Source organism: Rhinoraja longicauda, chromosome 2 (assembly GCF_053455715.1).
Source record: "Rhinoraja longicauda isolate Sanriku21f chromosome 2, sRhiLon1.1, whole genome shotgun sequence".
Taxonomy (NCBI): Eukaryota; Metazoa; Chordata; class Chondrichthyes; order Rajiformes; family Arhynchobatidae; genus Rhinoraja; species Rhinoraja longicauda.
The window spans coordinates 464,691-492,493 of NC_135954.1; the positions used below are offsets into that span (position 1 = coordinate 464,691).

Genomic DNA, 27,803 nt, shown 5'->3' on the forward strand with positions numbered 1-27,803 from the left:
TGGGCTAAATGGTTCAATGAGGCAGCTTAGTCGGCATGGGCAAGTTTAGCTGAAGGGCTTGTGTCATGATGTGTGAGTCCGTGGGCAAGTTTAGCTGAAGGGCGTGTTTCATGATGTGTGAGTCCATGGGCAAGTTTAGCTGAAGGGCGTGTTTCATGATGTGTGAGTCCATGGGCAAGTTTAGCTGAAGGGCTTGTGTCATGATGTGTGAGTCCGTGGGCAAGTTTAGCTGAAGGGCGTGTTTCATGATGTGTGAGTCCATGGGCAAGTTTAGCTGAAGGGCGTGTTTCATGATGTGTGAGTCCATGGGCAAGTTTAGCTGAAGGGCTTGTGTCATGATGTGTGAGTCCGTGGGCAAGTTTAGCTGAAGGGCGTGTTTCATGATGTGTGAGTCCATGGGCAAGTTTAGCTGAAGGGCGTGTTTCATGATGTGTGAGTCCATGGGCAAGTTTAGCTGAAGGGCGTGTTTCATGATGTGTGAGTCCATGGGCAAGTTTAGCTCAAAGGCCTGTTTCCATGATGTGTGAGTCCATGGGCAAGTTTAGCTGAAGGGCGTGTTTCATGATGTGTGAGTCCATGGGCAAGTTTAGCTGAAAGGCCTGTTTCCATGATGTGTGAGTCCATGGGGAAGTTTAGCTAAAGGGTGTGTTTCATGATGTGTGAGTCCATGACTATGTCTCTGAAATCACTCTGAAATCAGTGCTCCTGGCAGCTAACAGTCACCGTGTATTTGGGGAGATTGCAGTCGTCAGTGTTGTGCGTTGTGAATGATTCTATCTGCATTGCGGTTTGTATGTGGAAGGCAAGTTCTCTCCCTCGCCCTGCATGGACATCCTATAAGTCACACTTTAGTTTATTGTCACGTCTGCTGAGGTACAGTGAAAAGCTTTTGTTGCGTGCTAACCAGTCAGCGGAAAGACAATACATCTGATCTGATTACAATCAGATTACAATCTGATCAGCATTTTAAATTCTGCCTACAATACGCCTAAAGTCTGCACTAACTCCATCTACAAATTTGCAGATGACATCACTGTGGTGTCAAACAACAAGACAGAGAACAGGAAGGAATACAGAGCGTAGTAACATGGTCAAGAAAACAACCTCTCCCTCAATGGCAGCAAGATGACAGAGCCAGCGTGGTGAGGTTCATGTCCCACTCAGCATCAGTGGTACCAAACTGGAAATGGTTGAAAACTTCAAGTTCCTTGCTGTAAATATCATCAACAATTTGTCCTGGGCCAAACACATAGATGCTACCATCAAGAAAGCACACCTCTATTTCATCACAAAACGGAGGACATTCAACATGTCTCCAGTGACTGACCCACTTCTACATGTACCACAGAACGCATACTGTCAGCTTGCATCACAGCTTGCTTTGGGAACAGCTCTGTCCAAGACTGCAAGAAATTGTAGAGAGTTGTAGATGTAGCCCAGTCCATCACACACACCACACTCCCCACCATTGTAGATGTAGCCCAGTCGATCACACACACCACACTCCCCACCATTGTAGATGTCGCCCATCACACACACCACACTCCCCACCATTGTAGATATAGCCCAGTCCATCATACAGACCAAACCCTCTACCATTGACTCCATCTACACTTCATGGTACTTCAGGAGAGCAGCCAACATATGCAAAGGCCATTTTCACCCGGGTCATTTCCTCTCCTGTCGGGCAGAAGATACAAATGCTTGAAAACACCTACCAGCTTCTTCCCGTCTTTCCTCAGGCTACTGAAGAGTCCTCCCGTAAACCAGGGTGTAGCCCTGGTCTTCCAACCTGCCTCATTGGTGATATTGGAATTTTTCTCTGTAACTGTAACACTATATTCTGCATTCTTTGCCCCACCTGTGTCTGGTTGGAATGTATTCATAACTAGTATGATTGAATTGGATCGCATACAAACAAAGCTTCTCAATATCTCGGCACGATGTCAATAATAAATCAATACCAGTCCTCAACATTCACAACTCATCTGACATCATCACAAGTACATGTATCTTTAGATCAATGTCATCTAATCCTCCTGTGAAGCGGCTGGGAATGTAATGACACATTCGAGGTGCTGTACAGCTGTCTGCACGGCCTGAGACAGCCACACCCCCAACAGGCTTCAAGGGGCTCAGTGTAATTGCTGCCTGGGACAGGAGCACTGAGATACACCAGGACCTTTCTGCACAGCACCAAGCGGACAGGACACTGTCCAAAACTCTCACTGCCCCACACAGTCATTAGAAAAATGTCACACTCACGTTTTGCCAGCAACCTGTTTATCAATCTTTAAAAGAAGGGATTGCTGGAGTAACTCAGCGGATCAGGTAGCATCTGTGGAGAACATGGATAGGTGACGTTTCACAGAGTGCTGGAGTAACTCAGCGGGTCAGGCAGCATCTGTGGAGAACATGGATAGGTGACGTTTCACAGAGTGCTGGAATAACTCAGCGGGTCAGGCAGCATCTGTGGAGAACATGGATAGGTGACGTTTCACAGAGTGCTGGAGTAACCCATAGGGTTGGTGGCAAAATAGAAAGAAATAATGTGCTTTTTACTTCTAAACATTGTGCTGTGCTTGTTCCATATCCCTCCAAACTTTTCAAATCCATGTACCTATGCCTTCTAGTGTTTGATTCCTCGACTCTCGGTAAAAGACTCTATGCCTCTATAAGGTCACCCCTCAGCCTCCTGCACTTCAAGGAATAAAGTCTTCGCCTGCCCAACCTCTCCCTGCAGCCTATGCCTTCCAGTCCTGGCAACTTCCTCATTAATCTTCTCTGCACCCTTTTACAGTCTAATGACATTTGTTTTATAGCAGGGTGACCAAAACTGAACGCAGTACTCCAAGTGTGGCCTCAACTCAGCAATGGAAAGGGTCCAATGAGTGCCAGTGAGGAGTTGGTGTGGACTCTCCAGTGAGGGGTTGGTGTGGACTGTCTCCAGTGAGGGGTTGGTGTGGACTCTCTCCAGTGAGGGGTTAGTGTGGACTCTCCAGTGAGGGGTTGGTGTGGACTCTCCAGTGAGGGGTTGGTGCAAACTCTCCAGTGAGGGGTTGGTGTGGACTCTCTCCAGTGAGGGGTTGGTGTGGACTCTCTCCAGTGAGGGGTTGGTGTGGACTCTCCAGTGAGGGGTTGGTGTGGACTCTCTCCAGTGAGGGGTTGGTGTGGACTCTCTCCAGTGAGGGGTTGGTGTGGACTCTCCAGTGAGGGGTTGGTGTGGACTCTCCAGTGAGGGGTTGGTGTGGACTCTCCAGTGAGGGGTTGGTGTGGACTGTCTCCAGTGAGGGGTTGGTGTGGACTCTCTCCAGTGAGGGGTTAGTGTGGACTCTCCAGTGAGGGGTTGGTGTGGACTCTCCAGTGAGGGGTTGGTGCAAACTCTCCAGTGAGGGGTTGGTGTGGACTCTCTCCAGTGAGGGGTTGGTGTGGACTCTCTCCAGTGAGGGTTGGTGTGGACTCTCCAGTGAGGGGTTGGTGTGGACTCTCCAGTGAGGGTTGGTGTGGACTCTCCAGTGAGGGTTGGTGTGGACTCTCCAGTGAGGGGTTGGTGTGGACTCTCCAGTGAGGGGTTGGTGTGGACTCTCCAGTGAGGGGTTGGTGTGGACTCTCCAGTGAGGGGTTGGTGTGGACTGTCTCCAGTGAGGGGTTGGTGTGGACTCTCCAGTGAGGGGTTGGTGTGGACTGTCTCCAGTGAGGGGTTGGTGTGGACTGTCTCCAGTGAGGGGTTGGTGTGGACTCTCCAGTGAGGGGTTGGTGCGAACTCTCTCCAGTGAGGGGTTGGTGTGGACTCTCCAGTGAGGGGTTGGTGTGGACTGTCGCCAGTGAGGGGTTGGTGTGGACTGTCTCCAGTGAGGGGTTGGTGTGGACTCTCCAGTGAGGGGTTGGTGTGGACTCTCCAGTGAGGGGTTGGTGTGGACTGTCTCCAGTGAGGGGTTGGTGTGGACTCTCCAGTGAGGGGTTGGTGTGGACTGTCGCCAGTGAGGGGTTGGTGTGGACTCTCTCCAGTGAGGGGTTGGTGTGGACTGTCTCCAGTGAGGGGTTGGTGTGGACTGTCGCCAGTGAGGGGTTGGTGTGGACTCTCTCCAGTGAGGGGTTGGTGCGGTCTCTCTCCAGTGAGGGGTTGGTGCGGTCTCTCTCCAGTGAGGGGTTGGTGTGGACTGTCTCCAGTGAGGGGTTGGTGTGGACTGTCGCCAGTGAGGGGTTGGTGTGGACTCTCTCCAGTGAGGGGTTGGTGCGGTCTCTCTCCAGTGAGGGGTTGGTGTGGTCTCTCTCCAGTGAGGGGTTGGTGTGGACTCTCTCCAGTGAGGGGTTGGTGCGGTCTCTCCAGTGAGGGGTTGGTGTGGACTCTCTCCAGTGAGGGGTTGGTGTGGACTCTCTCCAGTGAGGGTTGGTGTGGACTTTCCAGTGAGGGGTTGGTGTGGACTCTCTCCAGTGAGGGGTTGGTGTGGACTCTCTCCAGTGAGGGGTTGGTGTGGACTGTCTCCAGTGAGGGGTTGGTGTGGACTGTCTCCAGTGAGGGGTTGGTGTGGACTCTCTCCAGTGAGGGGTTGGTGTGGACTCTCCAGTGAGGGGTTGGTGCAGTCTCTCTCCAGTGAGGGGTTGGTGTGGACTCTCTCCAGTGAGGGGTTGTTGTGGACTCTCTCCAGTGAGGGGTTGGTGTGGACTCTCTCCAGTGAGGGGTTGGTGCGGTCTCTCTCCAGTGAGGGGTTGGTGTGGACTCTCTCCAGTGAGGGGTTGTTGTGGACTCTCTCCAGTGAGGGGTTGGTGTGGACTCTCTCCAGTGAGGGGTTGTTGTGGACTCTCTCCAGTGAGGGGTTGGTGTGGACTGTCTCCAGTGAGGGGTTGGTGTGGACTCTCTCCAGTGAGGGGTTGGTGTGGACTCTCTCCAGTGAGGGGTTGGTGTGGACTCTCTCCAGTGAGGGGTTGGTGCGGTCTCTCTCCAGTGAGGGGTTGGTGTGGACTCTCCAGTGAGGGGTTGGTGTGGACTCTCTCCAGTGAGGGGTTGGTGCGGACTCTTTGGGCTGAGGGGCAGTTTCCATGCTGTACATTTCAATAACGGTGGTTCTATGATGATCAAATGTGCGGACACAGTTAATGCAAATCTATCGGCCATTTGTTGGATGGGCAATGATCGACTAACTTGCAATATATTCAATGTAAGCAACGCAGCAAATTACTGATTTTGGCCCTGCTCCAAGTGAGGTTTGTGGCTGTCATGATAATGCTGACAGTGTGATGGTGGCAGAGATAGTCTGGGTGATGTGGGCTGAGATCACAGTGCCGTGAGTAGTCAGCGAGTCAGTGCACAGGCAGTGTTTTGTTCACGGAACATCATATATACGGAACAGCACATTGTTTAGAAATAAAAGGCACATTATTTCTTTCTATTTTCTCCCCAGCCCTAATTCTTTCTCTTGTAAGCGCTGATTCATAACAAGACATGGATTCCATATGAATTGGCAGCCATCCAATACTTGTGTCGTTGTTCATTATTTGGTGGCATCTTAGATGGCATGGATAAAGTGAATCCTTACAGTCTAATTCCCATGGTAGAGGATGCGATAACTAGAGGGCATCCTAGTTACTTAAGGTGAGAGGGGAGAGTTTTAAAAGTAACATTTAAAAGTAACATTAGCAAATTTGCAGATGACACAAAGCTGGGTGGTAGTGTGAACTGTGAGGAAGATGCAATGAGTGAGGGTGACTTGGATGACTTTGCAGGGTGACTTGGACAGGTTGTGTGAGTGGGCGGATGCATGGCAGATGCAGTTTAATGTGGATAAGTGTGAGGTTATCCACTTTGGTGGTAAGAACAGGAAGGCAGATTATTATCTGAATGGTGTCAAGTTAGGAAAAGGGGACGTACAACGAGATCTGGGTGTCCTAGTGCATCAGTCACTGATAACAAGAGGAGTTGAGTATAGGAGCAAAGAGGTCCTTCTACAGTTGTACAGGGCCCTAGTGAGACCGCACCTGGAGTACTGTGTGCAGTTTTGGTCTCCAAATTTGAGGAAGGACATCCTTGCTATTGAGGGCGTGCAGCGTAGGTTTACTAGGTTAATTCCCGGAATGGCGGGACTGTCGTATGTTGAAAGACTGGAGTGACTAGGCTTATATACACTGGAATTTAGAAGGATGAGAGATCTTATTGAAACATATAAGATTATTAAGGGGTTGGACACGTTAGAGGCAGGAAACATATTCCCAATGTTGGGGGAGTCCAGAACCAGGGGCCACAGTTTAAGAATAAGGGGTACGCCATTTGGAACAGAGATGAAGAAAAACTTTTTCAATCAGATAGTTGTAAATCTGTGTAATTCTCTGCCTCAGAAGGCAATGGAGGCCAATTCTCTGAATACTTTATAGAGAGAGCTAGATAGAGCTCTTAAGGATAGCGGAGTCAGGGGGTATGGGGAGAAGGCAGGAACGGGGTACTGATTGAGAATTATCACATTGAATGGTGGTGCTGGTTCGAAGGGCCGAATGGCCTACCCCTTCACCTATTGTCTATTGTCTAAAAGGGACCTGAGGAACAACTTTTTCACTCAGAGGGTAGTTACAAGTTCACAAGTTGTAGGAGTAGAATTATGCCATTCGGCCCATCGAGTCTACTCCGCCATTCAATCACGGTTGATCTCTGCCTCCTAATCCCATTTTCCTGCCTTCTCCCCATAACCCTTGACACCCGTTCTAATCATGAACGTCTATCTCTGCCTTAAAAATATCCAGACTTGGCTTCCACAGCCCACCGTGGCAATGAGTTCCACAGATTATCTACGCTCTGGCTAAAGTAGTTACTCCTCACCTCCTTTCTAAAAGAGCACCCTTTAATTCTGAGGCTATGACGTCTGGTCCTAGACTCTCCCACCAGTGGAAACACCCTTTCCACATCCATTCTATCTATGCTGTTCCTTATTCTGTACATTACAATGAGGTCCCCCCTCATCCATCTAAACTCCAGTGAGTACAGGCCCAGTGCCGACAAACGCTCATCATACGTTAACCCACTCATTCCTGGGATCATTCTTGTAAACCTCCTCTGGATCCTCTCCAGAGCCAGCACATCCTTCCTCAGATATCGGGCCCAAATTTGCTGACAATACTCCAAATTCGTGCGGCCTGACCAGCGCCTTATACAGCCTCAGCATTACAACCCTGTTTTTGTATTCCAGTCCTCTTGATATAAATGCTAGCATTGTGTTTGCCTTCCTTACAACCAATTCGACTTGCAAATTAACTTTTTGGGAATCCTGCACCAGCACTTCCAAGTCCCTTTGCACCTCCGATTTCTGGATTTTTTCTTCATTTAGAAAATAATCTACACATTTATTCTTGTTACCAAAATGCATGCCTCCGGTCTTTGCTACACTGAATTTCATCAGCCACTTCTCTGCCCACTCTCCCAACCTGTCCAAGTCCTTCTGGTCCGTATCTGGAATGGACTGTCAGAGGAAGCGATACAAGCGGGTACAATTAAGCCTTTTAAAGGATATTTGGACAGAAATACGGACAGGATGGTTTCAAAGGCTATGGGCAAAATGGGACTAGCCCAGCATGCCAACTTGGTCAACATTCATGAGATGGGCCGAAGGGTCTGCTAGATTGTACGCTGTTATGGCTACTCATGCAGGGTTTCACCAGGATGTGAACATAGAGGAGCTGCTCATACACCAAACGCACAGCTTATAAGCAACTCCTCAGTACAGGAGAGGCTTTCCAAAAGTTCTATAAATGCCTCCATCACCACTCCTGGCAGCACATTCCAGGTAATCACCACCCTCTGTGTAAAAACACTTGGCCTGCACATCTCCTTTAAACTTTACCCCTCTCACCTGAAGGCTCTGCCGTCCAGTAGTTGATATGTCCATCTTGGGAAAATAGTTCTGACTGTCTACCCTATCTGGGCTTCTCGTCATTTTATATATTTTTATCAGGTCTTCCAGAGAAATCAATCCACGTCTGTCCAACCTCTCCTTACAGCTGATGCCCTCTAATCCAGGCAGCGTTCTGGTGAACCTCCTCTGTACCCTCTCCAACCTCTCCCTGTAGCTGGAACCCTCTAATCCACCCTCTCCCTGTAGCTGGGACCCTCTAATCCACCCTCTCCCTGTAGCTGGAACCCTCTAATCCAACCTCTCCCTGTAGCTCACACACTCTAATCCAACCTCTCCCTGTAGCTGGAACCCTCTAATCCACCCTCTCCCTGTAGCTCACACCCTCTAATCCAGGCAGCGTTCTGGTAAACCTCTTCTGCACCCCTCCACCCTCTCCCTGTAGCTGATGCCCTCTAATCCACCCTCTCCCTGTAGCTGATGCCCTCTAATCCACCCTCTCCCTGTAGCTGAAACCCTCTAATCCAGGCATCATTCTGGTAAACCTCCATCTCCAAAGATTCAAGTCACTGCAGATGATGGAATCTTGAACAAAAAACAAACTACTGGAGGAACTCAGCGGGTCAGGCAACATCTGTGCAGAGAATGGACAGATGACGTTTCAGGTCAAAATGAATAATCCCTTCATTATGCCTTCCATGTCCATTCGCATCACGGATGCTGCCTGACCCACTGAGTTCCGCCAGCAGATTGTTTGATGCTCTTGTTTCCAGCAGCAGAAGTCTGTGGTGTCTTTATTCACTTACCAAGATGGAATGTTACTGCTGTGGCATATTAATATGCTAACGCTATGTTTTCAGAAATAACTCACAAAAGGCCCATTGTCCATAGGTGCTGGCGGAGGGAGGAACAGTGCGCTGTTGTCACAGAATGTGCCGGCCTCATTCCCATCAAAGTTTGGCTGCTAGCTTTTTGTTTTTGTTTTGTATTTACAATAATAAATCACCTCGAGAAAATGGATATTGATTTCAGGAATGACCTTACATAAGTGAGACATGTCAACCATCACATGTATGGATTAAATAGTTTAATGAAATGAAGGAATTAAAACATTTAAGCAAGCATGAAGATTGCGGTTGGTAGTTTGTTTTCAAATCTTAATTTGAAACCAGTGGAACGGGTTTTTGCAGTAATTGACATTGTTCCAAATTCAATATTGCAGATAAGGAAAAAAAAGACACAATAGGCTGGGGTAACTCAGCGGGTCAGGCAGCATCTGTGGAGAACATGGATAGGTGACGTTTCACAGAGTGCTGGAGTAACTCAGTGGGTCAGGCAGCATCTGTGGGGAACATGGATAGGTGACGTTTCACAGAGTGCTGGAGTAACTCAGTGGGTCAGGCAGCATCTGTGGGGAACATGGATAGGTGACGTTTCACAGAGTGCTGGAGTAACTCAGCGGGTCAGGCAGCATCTGTGGAGAACATGGATGGGTGACGTTTCACAGAGTGCTGGAGTAACTCAGTGGGTCAGGCAGCATCTGTGGAGAACATGGATAGGTGACGTTTCACAGAGTGCTGGAGTAACCCAGTGGGTCAGGCAGCATCTTTGGAGAACACGGATAGGTGACGTTTCAAGTCGGGGCCCTTCTTCTGATTGAGGGAGTCTCCAACAGAGGGACCTTGTGTACAAATCCAAGGTACCGCAAGGTTCGATGCTGGGACCACAGCTATTTACAATATACATTCATGACTTAGATGAAGGGATTAAAAGTAACATTAGCAAATTTATAGATGATACAAAGCTGGATGGTAGTGTGAACTGTGAGGAGGATGATAAGAGGATGCAGGGTGACTTGGACAGGTTGTGTGAGTGGGCAGATGCAGTTTAATGTGGATAAATGTGAGTTTATCTACTTTGGTGGAAAGAACAGGAAGGCAGAGTATTATCTGAATGGTGTCACGTTAGGAAAGGGGGACGTACAAGGAGATCTGGGTGTCCTAGTGCATCAGTCACTGAAAGGAAGCATGCAGGTACAGCAGGCAGTGAAGAGTTGAGTATAGGAGCAAAGAGGTCCTTCTACAGTTGTACAGGGCCCTGGTGAGACCGCACCTGGAGTACTGTGTGCAGTTTTGGTCTCCAAATTTGAGGAAGGATATTCTTGCTATTGAGGGCGTGCAGCGTAGGTTTACTAGGTTAATTCCCGGAATGGCGGGACAGTCATATGTTGAAAGATTGGAGCGACTAGGCTTGTATACACTGGAATTTAGAAGGATGAGAGGGGATCTTATCGAAACATATAAGATTATTAAGGGGTTGGACACGTTAGAGGCAGGAAACATGTTCCCAATGTTGGGGGAGTCCAGAACAAGGGGTCACAGTTTAAGAATAAGCGGTAGGCCATTTAGAACTGAGATGAGGAAAAACCTTTTCAGTCAGAGAGTTGTGAATCTGTGGAATTCTCTGCTTCAGAAGGCAGTGGAGGCCAGTTCTCTGAATGCATTCAAGAGAGAGCTAGATAGAGCTCTTAAGGATAGCGGAGTCAAGGGGTATGGGGAGAAGATAGGAACGGGGTACTGATTGAGAATGATCAGCCATGATCACATTGAATGGTGGTGCTGGCTCGAAGGGCCGAATGGCCTACTCCTGCACCTATTGTCTATTGTCTATTGACCCAGAAGATGGCTTGATTGTAATCATGTACAGTGTTATCACACAAACAAAAGCCTTTCACCGTATCTCAGTACAAGTGACAATAATAAACCTACACTCAATATTTTATACACCTCTAAATGATCAACCCTCAGCCTCCTGTGCTCCAAGGAATAAAATCCTATTCTGTCCCAACCTCTCCGTATAACTCAGGCCCCCGAGTCCTAGCAACATCCTCGTAGGGCGGCACGGTGGCGCAGCGGTAGAGTTGCTGCCTTACAGCGAATGCAGCACCGGAGACTCAGGTTCGATCCTGACTATGGGCGCTGTCTGTACGGAGTTTGTACGTTCTCCCCGTGACCTGCGTGGGTTTTCTCCGAGATCTTCGGTTTCCTCCCACACTCCAAAGACGTACAGGTATGTAGGTTAAATGGCTGGGCAAATGTAAAAATGGGTGTAGGATAGTGTTAGTGTACGGGGATCGCTGGGCGGCGCGGACCCGGTGGGCTGAAGGGCCTGTTTCTGCACTGTATCTCTAAATCTAAAAAATATAAATATAAATCTGCACTTTCCAACTTAATTGCAGGGTGACCAAAACTGAGCATCTATACTCAGTACCTTGACTACTGAAGGTCAGCCTTCTTGACCACTCTATCTACCTGTGGTGCCACTTTCAGTGAACTATGTACCGGCACTCCTCGATCCCTCTGCTCTACAACACTCTCCGGGGCCCGACCATTCACTATGATGGTCTTAGCCTGGTCTGGCTTTCCAAAATGCAACACCTCACACTTATCTGTATGAAACTCCAGTAACAATTCCTCAGCCCAATTACCCAACTGATCAAGCTCCCAGAAACTCAAAATAACCATCTTCGTTATAACCAAGCGCAGGCTCGGCGATCATTTCGCTGAACACCTCAGCTCAGTCCGCCTAAACCTATCTGATCTTCCAGTTGTTCGGCACTATAACTCCCCCTCTCATTCCTAATCTGACCTTTCAGTCCTGGGCCTCCTCCATTGTCAGAGTGAGGCCCAGCGCAAATTGGAGGAACAGCACCTCATATTTTGCTTGGGTAGTTCACACCCTAGCGGTATGAACATTGACTTACATAGAAACATAGAAAATAGGTGCAGGAGGAGGCCATTTGGGCCTTCGAGCCAGCACCGCCATTCATTGTGATCATGGCTGATCATCTACAACCAGTAACCCGTGCCTGCCTTCTCCCCATATCCCTTGATTCCACTAGCCCCTAGAGCTCTATCTAACTCTCTTTTAAATTCATCCAGTGAATTGGACTCCATTGTCTTCTGTGGCAGAGAATTCCACAAATTCACAACTTTCTGGGTGAAAAAGTTTATTCTCACCTCAGTTTTAAATGACCTCCCCTTTATTCTTAGACTGCGTCCCCTGGTTCTGGACTCCCCCAACATTGGGAACATTTTTTCATCTCTAACTTCAAGTAGCCCTTGCTTTCCCTCTCTCTCCATCCCCTCCCCCTTCCCAGTTCTCCCACCAGTCTTATTGTCTCCAACTACATTTTATCTCTGTACCTCCCACTCCCCTGACATCAGTCTGAAGAAGGGTCTCAACCCGAAACGTCACCCATTCCTTCTCTCTTCTGTCCCGCTGAGTTACTCCAGCATTTTGTGTCTACCTTCGTTATCTATGAAATTATCCACTTTGGTGTTATTTGCGAACTTACTAATCACGCCTTATATATTCTCATCAAAAATCATTAACATAAACCACAAACAACTAAGGTCCCAGCATCGTTCCCTGAGACACACCACTAGTCATAGGTCTCCAGTCCGAAAAACAACCTTGCACCATCACCCTCTGTCTCCATTTAGAAAGCTCTCCCTGGATCCCATGTGATCTAACCTGCCAGAGCAGAGCAAGACAGGAGCAGCCCTTTAAAAACATAGACAATAGGTGCAGGAGGAGGCCATTCGGCCCTTCGACCCAGCACCACCATTCAATATGATCATAGCTGATCATTTAAAATCAGTACCCCATTCCTGCTTTTTCCCATATCCCTTGTTTCCGTTAGCCCTAAGAGCGCTTTCTTGAAAACATCCAGTGAATTGGCCTCCACTGCCTTCTGAGGCAGAGAATTCCACAAATTCACAACTCTGTGTGAAAATGTTTTTCCTCATCTCAGTCCTAAATGGCCTACCCCTTATTCTTAAACTGTGACCCCTGTTTTTTAGTCCACAATGTTGGTGCTGCTCATGATGCTAAGAGCAAACTTTATATCCCTGCACATGATCCATATTCCTCCATTCCTCTGCAGAAATCTCATTAATGCCACTATTGTACCTGCCACTACCGCGACAGTACCACCATCCCAGCAGCCGGTTCCACGTACTCACTGCTCTATTTGTGAAACACGCCCCGCACATCTCTTTAAAACGTTGTCCCTCTCACCTTAAAGCTATGCCTCTCTAAAGGTTGGGACTGTCTGCTCTGTCTATGCTTCTCATAACCTTCTATGCTTCTATCAGAGCTCCAGAGAAAACATTCCAAGTCTGTCCAACCTCTCCCTGTAGCTAATACCCTCTAGACCGGGCAGCATCCTGGTAAACCCCCTCTGCACCCTCTCCAAAGCCTCCACATCCTTACTGCAACTTGATTCCTCTCTCCCGTCCTGACCTGAAACAATTGACAGGCAGCATCCGTGGGCAGAGAAACAGTCGATGTTTGTCTGACATTTTCTGTGTTTTTGCCCGATTCACACCAGCCTTCTAAACACATTCTTCATTATATAAAATGGAATATTTTGAAAGCTCTTTGTTTGCATTTCCAAGCATGTAAATTAAAAACAATCGTCAGGTGTCAAGATGAGAAGGGAAAGATTTAAAAGGAGCCTGAGGGATAAGCTTTTCACAGAGTAGTGTGCATATGGAATGAGCTGCCAGAGGAGGTGACTGAAGCAGGTACTATAACAGCATTTAAAAGACATTTAGACAGGTACATGGATTGGGTAGCTTTAGAGAGATATGGGCCAAACCGGCAAATGGGACCAGCTTAGATAAGGTATCTAGGTCGGAATGGACGAGTTGGATCAGGAGCCTGTTTCTGTGTTTCCGACGGTATGTTTTCTATGGAGCATCGGTAGAAGTTTGCAAGTCACTGGAGAAATGCTGAATGTCCTCAGTCACCTCAGGAAGTAGAGACATTGGTTCCTTTTTGGCTACCTGCCTCATCAACGTGGTTGGTCCATGACAGATCGTTGGTAATTATCACCAAGGAAGTTGAAGCTCTCAACCATTTAGCACAATTGATGCTGATGTACCCCACCATTGATGCTGATGTGCTCCACCATTGATGCTGATGTACTCCACCATTGATGCTGATGAATCACCATTGATGCTGATGTACCCCACCATTGATGCTGATGTGCTCCACCATTGATGCTGATGTACTCCACCATTGATGCTGATGAATCACCATTGATGCTGATGTACCCCACCATTGATGCTGATGTACCCCACCATTGATGCTGATGTACTCCACCATTGATGCTGATGTACTCCACCATTGATGCTGATGTACTCCACCATTGATGCTGATGTACTCCACCATTGATGCTGATGTACTCCACCATTGATGCTGATGTACTCCACCATTGATGCTGATGTACCCCACCATTGATGCTGATGTACTCCACCATTGATGCTGATGTACTCCACCATTGATGCTGATGTACTCCACCATTGATGCCGATGTACCCCACCATTGACGCCGATGTGCTCCACCATTGATGCCGATGTACCCCACCATTGATGCCGATGTACTCCACCATTGATGCCGATGTACTCCACCATTGATGCTGATGTACTCCACCATTGATGCTGATGTACTCCACCATTGATGCTGATGTGCTCCACCATTGATGCCGAAGTATTGGTGTCACGTGTGGCTGCGCCTAACGGCTGCGGCTCTCTGGCAGTCTGTCTGTATTTTTTCCTTTTTTTTTGTTTGTGTGTCGGTGTTGGGATGGTTTTTGTTTCTGTTTTTGGCTGTGTATGCTCGGCCGCTGGACTTAACATCGCCGGCGCGGCTCGTCCGCGGGACTTAGCAGCGCCCGGTGCGGCTCGGCCGCGGGACGTTTCAGTGCCCGGTGCGGCTCGGCCTCGGGGCCTTCCATCGCCCGGCGCGGCTCGGCCGCTGGACTTAACATCGCCGGCGCGGCTCGGCCGCGGGACGTTTCAGTGCCCGGTGCGGCTCGGCCGCGGGGCCTTCCATCCCCTTGCGGGGGCTGTGCGGGTCGGTCGCCTCATTAGGGGTCGAGCTGCCTGTCCGTGGGCGTGGGGGGAAGAGAGTGGAAGTTTTGTTGCCTTCCATCACAGTGAGGGGGTGTTTGGACTCACTGTGATGGATGTTTGTCTTAGGGTCGTGTGTCCTGTGTACTTTTTTCTTTTTGTGTTGTGTTTTGTGACTGCTGTAATTTCGTTCGGTATTTGTACCGAATGACAATAAAGTTCTGTACTGTACATTGATGCTGATGTACTCCACCATGCTTCCTGAAGTCAATAACTAGCTCCTTGGTGTAGCTGACATTGAGGGAGAGGTTATTGTTCTGATCCCATGTCACTAAGTTCTCTGTCTCCTTCCTCTACTCCGTCTCATCATTGTGTGTGCGTCTGCATGGACTGTGGGAGGTGTTGTCACCTATCCGCACTGATTGAGGTCTGTGGGACTGAACGTCGGGGATCCAGTGGCAGAGGGCGGAGCTGGTTCCTAGGTCCAGGAGTTTGGGTGAGATGATGGTGTTGAAGGCAGAGCAACAGTCGATAAATAGGAGTCCAATGTGGGAGTCCTTGGTGTCTTGAAGTTGCAGGGATAAGTTTAGTGCCCAGGGAGAGGGCATCTGCTGTGGACCAGTTGCAACAGTAAGCAAACTACAGAGGATTAAAATTTGGAGGAAAGAACTGCAGATGCTGGTTTAAATCGAAGGTAGACACAAAATGCTGGAGTAACTCAGCGGGACAGGTAGCATCTCAGACTGGTCTCAGAAGGGTCTTGACTCAAAACGTCACCCATTTCTTTTCTCCAGAAATGCTGCCTGTCCTGCTGAGTTACTCCAGCATTTTGTATCTACCTGCAGAGGCTGGCTGGGAGGTTGGATTTAGTGTGTACCATCACCTGTCAGTCTTGTGTGCTGCTCTTCACTGTGAAAGCTTTTCACTGTACCTCGCCACACATGACAATAAACTGAACTAAACTCTCCATTTGCCACCAAATTTCACAGGTAGCCATGTGATCTAAATACACTTTACAAATGAACAGTTCTGAGGAGATCTGAGCCCATTCTCACCCCGACCCTGTCCTGAGAAGAGAGGGAGCTGTGTGGGCTCTGAAGGGGGAAGCTGTGAATGAGACAGAAACAGACCTGAGCTCAGGACGAGAGCTCCCCACTCTGCAGGCTACATATCAGGAGCTGAACACACACATGAAAAAGTATTGGAAGTTTTTTATATCACTATTAAAATGTTAAAATTAATGTCTGGGCGGTTATGATGATAATACAAGGAATGATGGTGTTTACTACTTGAACTTCAGATGGTTGAGAGCTTAACTTTGAAAGAGGCTGCAAAAATATGTTATTGTACTTACATTCCAACAGTTATGCAAACTCTGATCAAATGGAACATTCATTTCCTTAAACCAAACCAGCTAGCAAAATTTCCGTATCTAAACATAAACGTTTCTCAATAGGTTAATGTGAACTTGTGAAGTGTAATGCGTTTTGGTATCAGGCCATAAAGGAGGCAAAAGCTGACTGCATACCTTGTTGGTAGAACACTTTCATGTTGACATCTTTATAAGCAACGAGGTTGTTGATTAGTAATACCACACTCTGCATAGCAGTGCCCACAAGGTTGTCCTGTTGTTCCTGTCAATGAGACAGACAAACTGTTTACAAAAGTTGTAAATGCAATGTGAGTAGCATATAGGTTCACAGTCTGGTCATAAAGGAATAGAGACATTCTTGCAATGCACAGTCTGTATAAGTACCGTTGGAAAAACTACATGCCAGGTTCAGGAGCATTACTACCAGCATGCACTTGGCAAGCCACATTCAGCTTTATTGCAGCCTCTACATATTAACCTAGCAATGGTTTAGTTTAGTTTAGAGATACAGCATAGAAACAGATCCTTCCGCCCATTGAAGATAGGCACAAAAAGATGGAGTAACTCAACGGGTCAGACAGCATCTCTGGAGAGAAGGATGTTTCGGGTCAAGACTCTTCTTGAATCCAAGCAAACCATTGATCACTCGTTCACACTAGTTAGAAACATAGAAAATAGATGCAGGAGGAGGCCATTTGGCTCTTCGAGCCAGCACCACCATTCATTGTGATCATGGCTGATCATCCACAATCAGTAACCTGTGCCTGCCTTCTCCCCATATCCCTTGATTCCACTCCCTACACACCAGGGGCAATTTACAGAGGGCGATAAACCTACAAACCCGCATGTCTTTGGGATGTGGGAGAAACATAGAAAATAGGTGCAGGAGTAGGCCATTCGAGCAGGCACCGCCTTTCAATATGATCGTGGCTGATCATCCAAAATCAGTACCCCTTTCCTACTTTCTCCCCATATCCCTTGATTTCATTAGCCTAACAGCTATATCTAACTCTCTCTTGAAACCATGAAACCGTGCTGGCTCTGGAGAGGGTCCAGAGGAAGTTTACAAGAATGATCCCAGGAATGAGTAGGTTAACCTATGATGAGCGTTTGTCGGCACTGGGCCTGTACTCGCTGGAGTTTAGAAGGATGAGGGGGGACCTCATTGAAACGTACAGAATAGTAAAAGGCCTGGATAAAGTGGATGTGGAGAGGATGTTTCCACTAGTGGGAGAGTCTAAGACTAGAATGAAAGGATCAGAATGAAAGGACGTTCCTTTAAGAAGGAGATGAGGAGGAATTTCGTTAGTCAGAGGGTGGTGAATGTGGAATTCTTTGCCACAGAAGGATGTGGAGACCAAGTCAACGGATATATTTAAGGCAGAGATAGATAGATTGTTGATTAGTGCGGGTGTCAGGGGTTATAGGGAGAAAGCAGGAGAATAGGATTGGGAGGGAGAGATAGATCAGCCGTGATTGAATGGCGGAGTAGACGTGATGGGCCGAATGGCCTAATTCTGCTCCTAACACTTATGACCTTATGAAATGTAGCCTAACCAAAGTCCTATGCAGCTGCATTATGACTTCCTGACTCTTGTGCTCAATATCCCGAACAATGAAGGCAAGCGTACCATAGGCCATCTTTATCACTCTATCTACTTGTTGCCACAATCAAGGATTTATGGACTTGGACTCTCATTGATAGGATGCTGTCTGGCAATGCCCACATTCCTGCCTGCGCTGAGATCACAGTCACAGAGTCAGGCAGCATGGAAACAGGCCCTTTGGCTCAACTGGTCTATGGCGACCAAGGTGGTCTACGCTAGACTCATTTACTCATGTCTGGTCCATAAGGGCGGCACGGTAGCGCAGCGGTAGAGTTGCTGCTTTACAGCGAATGCAGCGCCGGAGACTCAGGTTCGATCCTGACTACGGGTGCTGTACTGTAAGGAGTTTGTACGTTCTCCCCGTGACCTGCGTGGGTTTTCTCCGAGATCTTCGGTTTCCTCCCACACTCCAAAGACGTACAGGTATGTAGGTTAATTGACTGGGTAAATGTAAAAATTGTCCCTAGTGTGTGTAGGATAGTGTTAATAGTGTTAGTGTGCGGGGATCGCTGGGCGGCGCGGACTTGGTGGGCCGAAAAGGCCTGTTTCCGCGCTGTATATATGAAATATCCCTCCATATACCCACCACCCTCTGTCTGAAACGTAAACAAGACTTGCATGCTTATATGTGGGGTCTCTGTGCTGAGGGTAAGGCAGCTCAGAATAATGTTACTACCATGCAGAGTTATAGAGTGATAGAGTCATAGAGTGTGGAAAAGGCCCTTCGTTCCAACTTGCCCACACCGACCAACAATGTCCCAGCTACCCTAGTCCCACTTGCCTGCGCTTGGTCCATTATCCCTCCAAACCTGTCCTATCCATGTACCTGTCTAACTGTTTCTTAAACATTGGGATAGTCCCAGCCTCAACTACCTCCTCTGGCAGCTTGTTCCATACATCCACCACCCTCTGTGTGAAACAGTTACCCCTCGGATTCCTATTAAATCTTTTCCCCTTCACCTTGAACCTGTGTCCGTCCTCTGGTCCTCGATTCCCCTACTCTGGGCAAGAGACTCTGTGCATCTACCCGATCTATTCCTCTCAAGATTTTGTACACCTCTATAAGATCACCCCTCATCCTCCATGGAATAAAGACCCAGTCTACTCAACCCTCCCTGTAGCTCACACCCTCTAGTCCTGGCAACATCCTCATAAATCTTTTCTGAACCCTTTCAAGCTTGACAATATCTTTCCTATAACATGGTGCCCAGAACTGAACACAATATTCTAAATGCGGCCTCACCAACGTCTTATACAACTGCAACATGACCTCCCAACTTCTATACTCAATACTCTGACTGATGAAGGCCAAAGTGCCAAAAGCCTTTTTGACCACCTTAGCTTCCTGCGACTCGACCTTCAAGGAACCATGCACCTGTACTCCTAGATCCCTCTGCTCTACAACACTACCCAGAGGCCTACCATTTAGGTCCTGTCCTTGTTGGTCCTGACCTTGTTCGACGTCACAAAATGCAACACCTCACACTTCTCTGTGTTAAATTCCATCAACCATTCCTCTGCCCACCTGGCCAATCGATCCAGATCCTGCTGCAATCATTCACAACCATCTTCACTATCTGCAAAACCACCCACTTTTGTGTCATCAGCAAACTTGCTAATCTTGCCCTGTGTGTTCTCATCCAAATTATTGATGTAGATGACAAACAGTAATGGGCCCAGCACCGAACCCTGAGGCACACCACTAGTCACAGGCCTCCAGTCTGAGAAGCAACCTTCCACTATCACCCTCTGCTTCCTTCCATGGAGCCAGTTTGCTATCCATTCAGCTATCTCTCCTTGGATCCCATGCGATCTAACCTTCCAGAGCAGCCCACCATGCGGAACCTTGTCGAATGCCTTACTGAAGTCCATGTACACATCTACAGCTCTGCCCTCATCAACCTTTTTGGTCCCGTCCTCAAAAAACTCAATCAGGTTTGTGAGACACGACCACCCACGTACAAAACCATGCTGACTGCCCCTAATCAGCCCTTGCCAATCCAAATGCCTGTATAACCTATCCCTCAGAACACTCTCCAGTAACTGAACCAACTACAGATGTTAAGCTCACCGGCCTATAGTTCCCAGCATTTTCCCTGCAGCCCTTCTTGAGAAGAGGCACAACATTTGCCCTCCTCCAGTCTTCCGGCACCTCTCCTGTATTTAAGGACGACGCTTAAATTTCAACCAGGGCTCCTGCAATGTCCTCTAGTTTCCGGATATATATGATCAAGCCCTGGAGATTTTTCTACCTTACTGTCTTTCTCCTTGGTAAATAGAGAGGAGAAATACTCATTGAGGATCTTGCCCATCTCCTGTGGCTCCACACAGAGGTGACTGCTTTGATTCCTGAGAGGTCCCACTCTCTCTAGTTTCCCTTTTCCCCCTTATGTATTTATAAAATCTTTTGGGATTGTCCTTCTTGCTACCCACCAGAGCTATCTCCTGGCCCCTTTGTGCCCTTCTGATCTCTTTTGTCAGTATAAACCCGCAGTCAGAGTGTGGAATTATACACACTATACATGAGGATGGGGAATGGGAGTGTTCGGAAATGTGGCTCCATCATTAAGATCACGTTCAGTTCCTAGTACAGTGACGACTGCAGCTGGCCATCACATCCACCAAGTGTCCACCATTCAGCTTCAGGTTGATTACCATCACGTGTACCGATTTACATTGCAAAGGTTTGTTTTGCATTCTATCCAAACTGATCAGTTATGCTATAGATACATACAATCAATTCAAACTCAAGTTCAATAGGTAGAGCAAAGGGGAAGATACAGAGTGCAGAATGCAGTTCTCCGCATTGTAGCATCAGTTCCAGAGACAAAGTCCAATGTCCGCAATGGGGTAGAGGTGAATCGGACAGCACCCTAGCTTATGGAAGGACCGTTCAGAAGCCTGATAACAGAGGGGAAGAAGCTGTTCCTGAGTCTAGTGGTGCGCACCTTCAAGCTTCTGTACCTTCTGCCGGACGGGAGCGGGGAGAAGAGGGAATGACCGGGATGGGACAAGTCTTTGATTATGTTGGCTACTTTTTTGAGGTAGCATGAAATGTAGATGGAGTCAATGGCGGGGAGTCTGGTCTGTGTGATGGACTATTCTACATCCACAACTCTCTGCAGTTTCTTGCAGAAGCATAACTAGCTTAATAATGTCACACTGGCATGCATTGACAGCTTGTTTTAAGAGAGTGCTTCAACTTTAGATTCCCACGTCTACACTTGTATAGTCAGTCATGCACAGTGGTCTCTCCTACCACAATGAAGCTGCTGAACAGACAACACCCTCACATGTCATCCAACTCAGCATCTCTGCTGCCCACATTCGGAAAATATAGACTAAATAAACGGCTATAAATGGGACCCTAATTATAACTGCTCAATCAGCTCCTGCCTTCATTGCAGATGAATGTGTAATAAAGGATATGATTTCCTTGGACAGAACATAGTAAAAATTGAATTGCTTCATTCCTGCAATTGTTGAGGGTTTGGAATGAAGGGGAAGGTGGTTGTTCAAGGGTTAAATGGACTTGCACTCGCTGGAACTGAGGAGAGTAAGAAGTGACCTTATTCATACCCACAGGATTCTGAGGGGATGGAGGAATTGATGCTTAGGTTTGTGTGTACCAAAGAACAGTGAAAAGCTTGCATGCTATCCAATCAAATTGACAAAACTAAACATGAATACATAGAACAGCACAGCACCAGAACAAGCCCTTTGGCCCACAAGACCAGCACTCAGCTAACTGTACATAACCCATATCCCTCCATTCCCTGCATATCAAACTGCTGGTGCCTCTGCTGGTGTGAAGTGTATCCAGGTACAGCTCCTGAAGGACCGTGTTGGGGAACTGGAGAAGCAAGTGGATGACCTCAGGTCCGTCCGAGAAACTGAGTCGTTCCTGGACAAGTCCTACAGTGAGATTGTTACACCGAAGGTACTGGAAAAGAGAAGGTGGGTGGTGGTGAGAAAGGGAAGGAAACATGGAGTGCAAGGGACCCCGGGTGTTGTGCCTCTTGAGACCAGGTTCACCCACTTGGAAGCTGTTGGGGAAGAAGACGTTGCCCTGGTAAGACCACATCTGGAGTATTGTGTACAGTTTTGGTCTCCTAATTTGAGGAAGGACATCCTTGTAATTGAGGCAGTGCAGCGTAGGTTCACGAGATTGATCCCTGGGATGGCGGGATTGTCATATGAGGAAAGATTGAAAAGACTAGGCTTGTATTCACTGAAGTTTAGAAGGATGACAGGGGATCTTATAGAAACATATAGGGCATTTAAAATTGAGGTGAGAAGGAACCTTTTCATCCAGAGTTGTGAGTTTGTGGAATTCTCTGCCACAAAGGGCAGTGGAGGCCAAATTACTGGATGGACTTAAGAGAGAGTTAGATACAGCCCTAGGGGCTAGCGGAATCATGGGATATGGGGAGAAGGCAGGCACGGGTTACTGATTGTGGACGATCAGCCATGATCACAATGAATGGCGGTGCTGGCTCAAAGGGCCGAACGGCCTCCTCCTGCACCTATTTTCTATCATATCATATCATATATATACAGCCGGAAACAGGCCTTTTCGGCCCACCAAGTCCGTGCCGCCCAGCGATCCCCGTACATTAACACTATCCTACACCCACTAGGGACAATTTTTTACATTTTACCCAGCCAATTAACCTACATACCTGTACGTCTTTGGAGTGTGGGAGGAAACCATACAAGTATGACAAACATAGAAACATAGAAAAATCAGTACATGAGTAGGCCATTTGGCCCTTCGAACCAGCACTGCCATTCAATTTGATCATCTAAAATCAGTACCCCGTTCCTGCTTTTCCCCCATATCCCTTGATTCCGTTAGCCCTAAGAGCTGAATCTAACTCTCTCTTGAAAACATCCACTGCCTTCTGTGACAGAGAATGCCACAGATTCACAATTCTCTGGGTGAAAAAGTTTTTCCTCATCTCAGCCCTAAATGGCCTATCCCTTATTCTTAAACTGTGACCCCTGGTTCTGACAATCCCCAACATCATGAACATTTTTGTTGCATCTAGTCGGTCCAATCCCTTGTAATTGTTTCTATAAGATCCCCTCTCATCCTAAATTCCAGTGAACACAAGCCCAGTCGACCCATTATTTCCTCATATGTCCGCCCCGCCATCCCGGGAAATAACCTGGTGAACCTACACTGCAATCCCTCAATAGCAATAATGTCCTTCCTCAAATTAGAAGACCAATACTCCAGGTGCGGTCTCACCAGGGCCCTGAACATCTGCAGTAGGACCTCCTTGCTCCATCACATTTATCCACATTATACTGCATCTGCCCACTCACCCAACCTATCCAAGTCACCCTGCAGCCTCATAGCATCCTCCTCGCAGCTCACACTGCCACCCAGCTTTGTGTCATCCGCAAACTTGGAGATGTCACATTTAATTCCCTCGTCTAAATCGTTAATATATATTGTAAACAACTGGAGTCCCATCACCAAGCCTTGTGGCACCCCACTAGTCACTGCCTGTCATTCTGAAAAGAACCCGTTATTTCTTGCTCTTTGCTTCCTGTCTGCCAACCAGTTCTCTATCCATGTCCACACCCTACCCCCAATACCATGTGCTCTAATTTTGTACACTAATCTCTTGTGTGGGACCTTGCCAAAGGCTTTTTGAAAGTTCAGGTACACCACATCCACTGACTCTCCCTTATTCATTCTACTTGTTACATCCTCAAAAAATTCCAGAAGATTAGTCAAGCATGATTTCCCCTTCATAAATCCATGCTGACTGTGAGCGATCCTGTCACTGCTTTCCAAATACGCTGCTATAACATCTTTAATAATCGACTCCAGCATCTTCCCCACTACCGATGTCAGGCTAACTGGTCAATAATTCCCCGTTTTCTCTCTCCCTCCTTTCTTAAAACGTGGAGTTACATTGGCTACCCTCCAGTCCACAGGAACTGATCCAGAGTAGAGGGAACATTGGAAAATGATCACCAATGTGTCCATGATTTCTAGGGCCATCTCCTTGAGTACTCTGGGATGCAGACCATCAGACCCTGGGGATTTATCTGCCTTCAGTCCCAACAGTTTACCTAACACCATTTCCTAACAAATGTGGATTCCCTTCAGTTCCTCTCTCCCACTAGATCCTCGGTCCCCTAGTATTTCTGGGAGATTGTTTGTGTGTTCCTCAGTGAAGACAGAACCAAAGTACTCGTTTAACTGTTCTGCCATTTCCTTGTTTCCCCATTATAAATTCACCTGTCTCTGACTGTAAGGGACCTACATTTGTCTTCACTAATCTTTTCCTTTTTACATATCTAAAGAAGCTTTTACAGTCAGTTTTTATATTCGCCGCAAGCTTTAATTCATGCTCTTTTTCCCCTCTTAATTAACCTCTTTGTCCTCCTCTGTTGAGTTCTAAATTTCTCCCAGTCCTCTGGTTTGCTGCTTCCTCTGGCCAGTTTAAATGCCTCTTCCTTGGCTTTAACACTATCCTTGACTTCCCTCGTCAGCCACGGTTGAGCCGCCTTCCCCGTTTTATTTTTTCGCCAGATGAACAATTTCTGGAGTTTATCCATGCGGTCTTTAAATCTTCACCATTGCATCTCCACTGTCAACCCTTTAAGTATAGTTTGCCAGTCTGAAGAAGGGTCTCGACCCGAAACGTCACCCATCCCTTCTCTCCCGAGATGCTGCCTGACCTGCTAAGTTACTCCAGCATTTTGTGAATAAAAACCTTCGATTTGTACCAACATCTGCAGTTATCTTCTTATACTACCTATGCTGTACTATGTTCTATGTAATCTGAGAGTGGACTTGAGGCAGGGGATCTATTGTGATATGAATGAAGCCAAATCTCCTAATACTCCCATTCCCAATGCTCTTGTACAGTGTAATTCAACACTGAGTTCACATGTAATACTCTGTGCCAGCAGACAGCAATTTAAAATATAATTTCTTCCAGTTTAATAATAAGTTCTATTGATGGCCTCTATCAAAATTAGAATGTTCAGACACAAGTTAACTGTGAACTGTTATTCTGTGTCAACGTATAAAAGAATTGTATGATGCGGGCTTGAGTTTTGAGCTCCAGTCTGTGGTGTGTGCTGGACACAGAAGGGTTTTGGTCAAACATTGCTTCCACTCGGCAGCCTAATTAAAGCAGGAATTACCATCTTCCCTTTGCATTGTGCAGGCCTCAGTGACTCATTAAAATGTACCGCTTGCGGTACTGAGATGTACACACATGAATAGCAGATAAACAGAGCCTCCAGTAATTAGTTTTATGCAAAAAACAAGTCAATCACCTGCTCACTAGGAAAGTAAGAAAGTATTACTGCTACCACAAAGTATTAACAGCATGGAAACAGCCCATTGCATCCGGGCTGGGTGGATGAACAGCTGGTCTTGTGGTACTGTACCAACAACCTCTCTCAGCATCAGCAAGACCAAGCAACACTCAGGAAGGGGCAGTGGGGAGACTAATCAAGAACCTATCAATCTCTGCTTTAAAGGAGATGTGCAGGGCAAGGTTTTTACAGTGGGTGGGGAGGGCCTGGAACGCACTGCTAGGCTTGGTGGTTCAGGCTGATACGTTAGTGGCGTTTAAGATGCTTTTGGATAGTTGTTACCCTGTACTGTTTTATGGTCTATGTCTTTGGGGTGTGCAAAGAAACTGGAGCTTCCCTTTCATAAGGATTTCCCTTTCATAATTCCATGCTGACTTGGACAAATCCCTTTACTGCTATCCAAATGCGCTGTTATTACCTCTTTAATAATTGACTCCAGCATCTTCCCCACCACTGATGTCAGGCTAACTGGTCTATAATTCCCCATTTCCTCTCTCGCTCCTTTCATGAAAAGTGGGATAACATTAGCTATCTTCCAATCCACAGGAACTGATCCTGACTCTATAGAACATTTGAAAATGATCACCAATGCGTCCACGATTTCTCGAGCCACCTCCTTGAGTACCCTGGGATGCAGACCATCAGGCCCTGGGGATTTATCAGCCTTCAGTCCCATCAGTTTACCCAACACTATTTCTTGCTTAATGCAAATTTCATTCAGTTCCTCTGTCTCCCTAGATCCTCTGTCCACTAGTACATCTGGGAAATTGTTTGTGTCTTCCTTAGTGAAGACTGGACCAAAGTACCTGTTCAACTCTTCTGCCATTTCCTTGTTCCCCATAATAATTTCACCCGTGTCTGCCTTCAAGGGACCCACATTTGACTTTGCTACTCTTTTTCTCTTAACATATGTAAAGAAGCTTTTACTGTCCTTCTTTATATTCTTGGCCAGCTTCCCCTCGTACTTCATCTTTTCAGCCCGTATTGCCCTTTTTGTTACCTTCTGATGTCCTTTGAAAGTTTCCCAATCCTCTGGCTTCCTGCTACTCTTTGGTGAGTTATACATCTTTTCTTTTAGTTTTATTCCATCCCTAACTTCCCTTGTCAGCCACGGTTGCCTCCTACTCCCCTTAGAATCTTTCTTCCTCTTTGGAATTAAATGATCCTGCGTCTTCTGTGCAATGCCCAGAAATTCCTGCCACTGCTGTTCCACCGTCATTCCTGCTAGGATCCTTTTCCAATCGACCTTGGCCAGATCCTCTCTCATGCCTTCATAGTCCCCTTTGTTCAACTGCAACACTGACACTTCCGATTTAACCTTCTCCCTCTCAAATTGCAGATTAAAACTAATCATATTATGGTCACTACCTCCAAGCAGTTCCTTTACCTTGAGTTCCCTGATTAAATCTGGTTCATTGGACAACACTAAATCCGGAATTGCCTTCTCTCTGGCAGGCTCCAGTATAAGCTGCTCTAAGAATCCATCTCGGAGAAACTCTACAAACTCTCTTTCTTGGGGTCCAGAACCAACCTGATTTTCCCAGTCTACCTGCATATTGAAATCCCCCATCACCACAGTGGCATTACCTTTGTTACATGCCAGTTTTAACTCCTGCTGTAACTTGCACCCTATATCCAGGCTACTGTTTGGGGGCCTGTAGATAACTCCCATTAGTGTCTTCTTACTGTTACAATTCCTCAACTCTATCCACAGCGACTCTACATCGTCAGTCCCTATGTCACCCCTCACAAGAGACGGAATTTCATCCCTCACCATCAGAGCTACCCACCTCCTGTACCCACCTGACTGTCCTTTCTATAGGACGTATAACCCTGAATATTCATTTCCCATGCAGCTATGTCTCAATAACCTGCATAATTTCATATTTACCAATCTCTAACTGAGCCTCAAGCTCTATACTTCTTATACTTCGTGCATTCACACATAATACTTTTAATCCATTAATCACCTCACCTTTCACATCGATTCCTATTTCACTTGGGTAGACAGTCTGAAGACGGGTCTCGACCCGAAACGTCACACATTTCTTCTCTCCAGAGATGCTGCCTGAGCCGCTGAGTTACTCCAGCATCTTGTGTCTACCTTCGATTTAAACCAGCATCTGCAGGTTTCTTTCCTATTTCACTTGGCCATACTCTCCTATCACTTCATAAGCTTTCTGTCCCGTTAATTCTGGTGTCTTTCTTAACTTTTCCTATATTCTTTTTCCCTTTAACTCCATCCTTGTATTTCCAATTTGTCTCCCCCCACTATTTAGTTTAAACTTGCCTGACCCGCTGAGTTACTCCAGCACTCTGTGAAACGTCACCTATCCATGTTCTCCACAGATGCTGCCTGACCCGCTGAGTTACTCCAGCACTCTGTGAAACGTCACCTATCCATGTTCTCCACAGATGCTGCCTGACCCGCTGAGTTACTCCAGCACTCTGTGAAACGTCACCTATCCATGTTCTCCACAGATGCTGCCTGACCCGCTGAGTTACTCCAGCACTCTGTGAAACGTCACCTATCCATGTTCTCCACAGATGCTGCCTGACCCGCTGAGTTACTCCAGCACTCTGTGAAACGTCACCTATCCATGTTCTCCACAGATGCTGCCTGACCCGCTGAGTTACTCCAGCACTCTGTGAAACGTCACCTATCCATGTTCTCCACAGATGCTGCCTGACCCGCTGAGTTACTCCAGCACTCTGTGAA

The 27,803-nt window shown here is 47.2% G+C and overlaps 1 protein-coding gene across 3 annotated transcripts in view; it reads right to left on the minus strand.

Moving 5' to 3' along the window:
* The window catches only part of ulk4 (unc-51 like kinase 4), a 434,415-nt gene that overhangs the window by 101,112 nt on the left and 305,500 nt on the right, over positions 1 to 27,803 (minus strand). For all 3 annotated transcript variants that reach the window (XM_078413782.1, XM_078413790.1, XM_078413774.1), the window contains one exon: positions 16,284 to 16,389. In XM_078413782.1, coding sequence (XP_078269908.1) covers positions 16,284 to 16,389 — 106 coding nt within the window. The remainder of the gene's footprint in view (positions 1 to 16,283; positions 16,390 to 27,803) is intronic.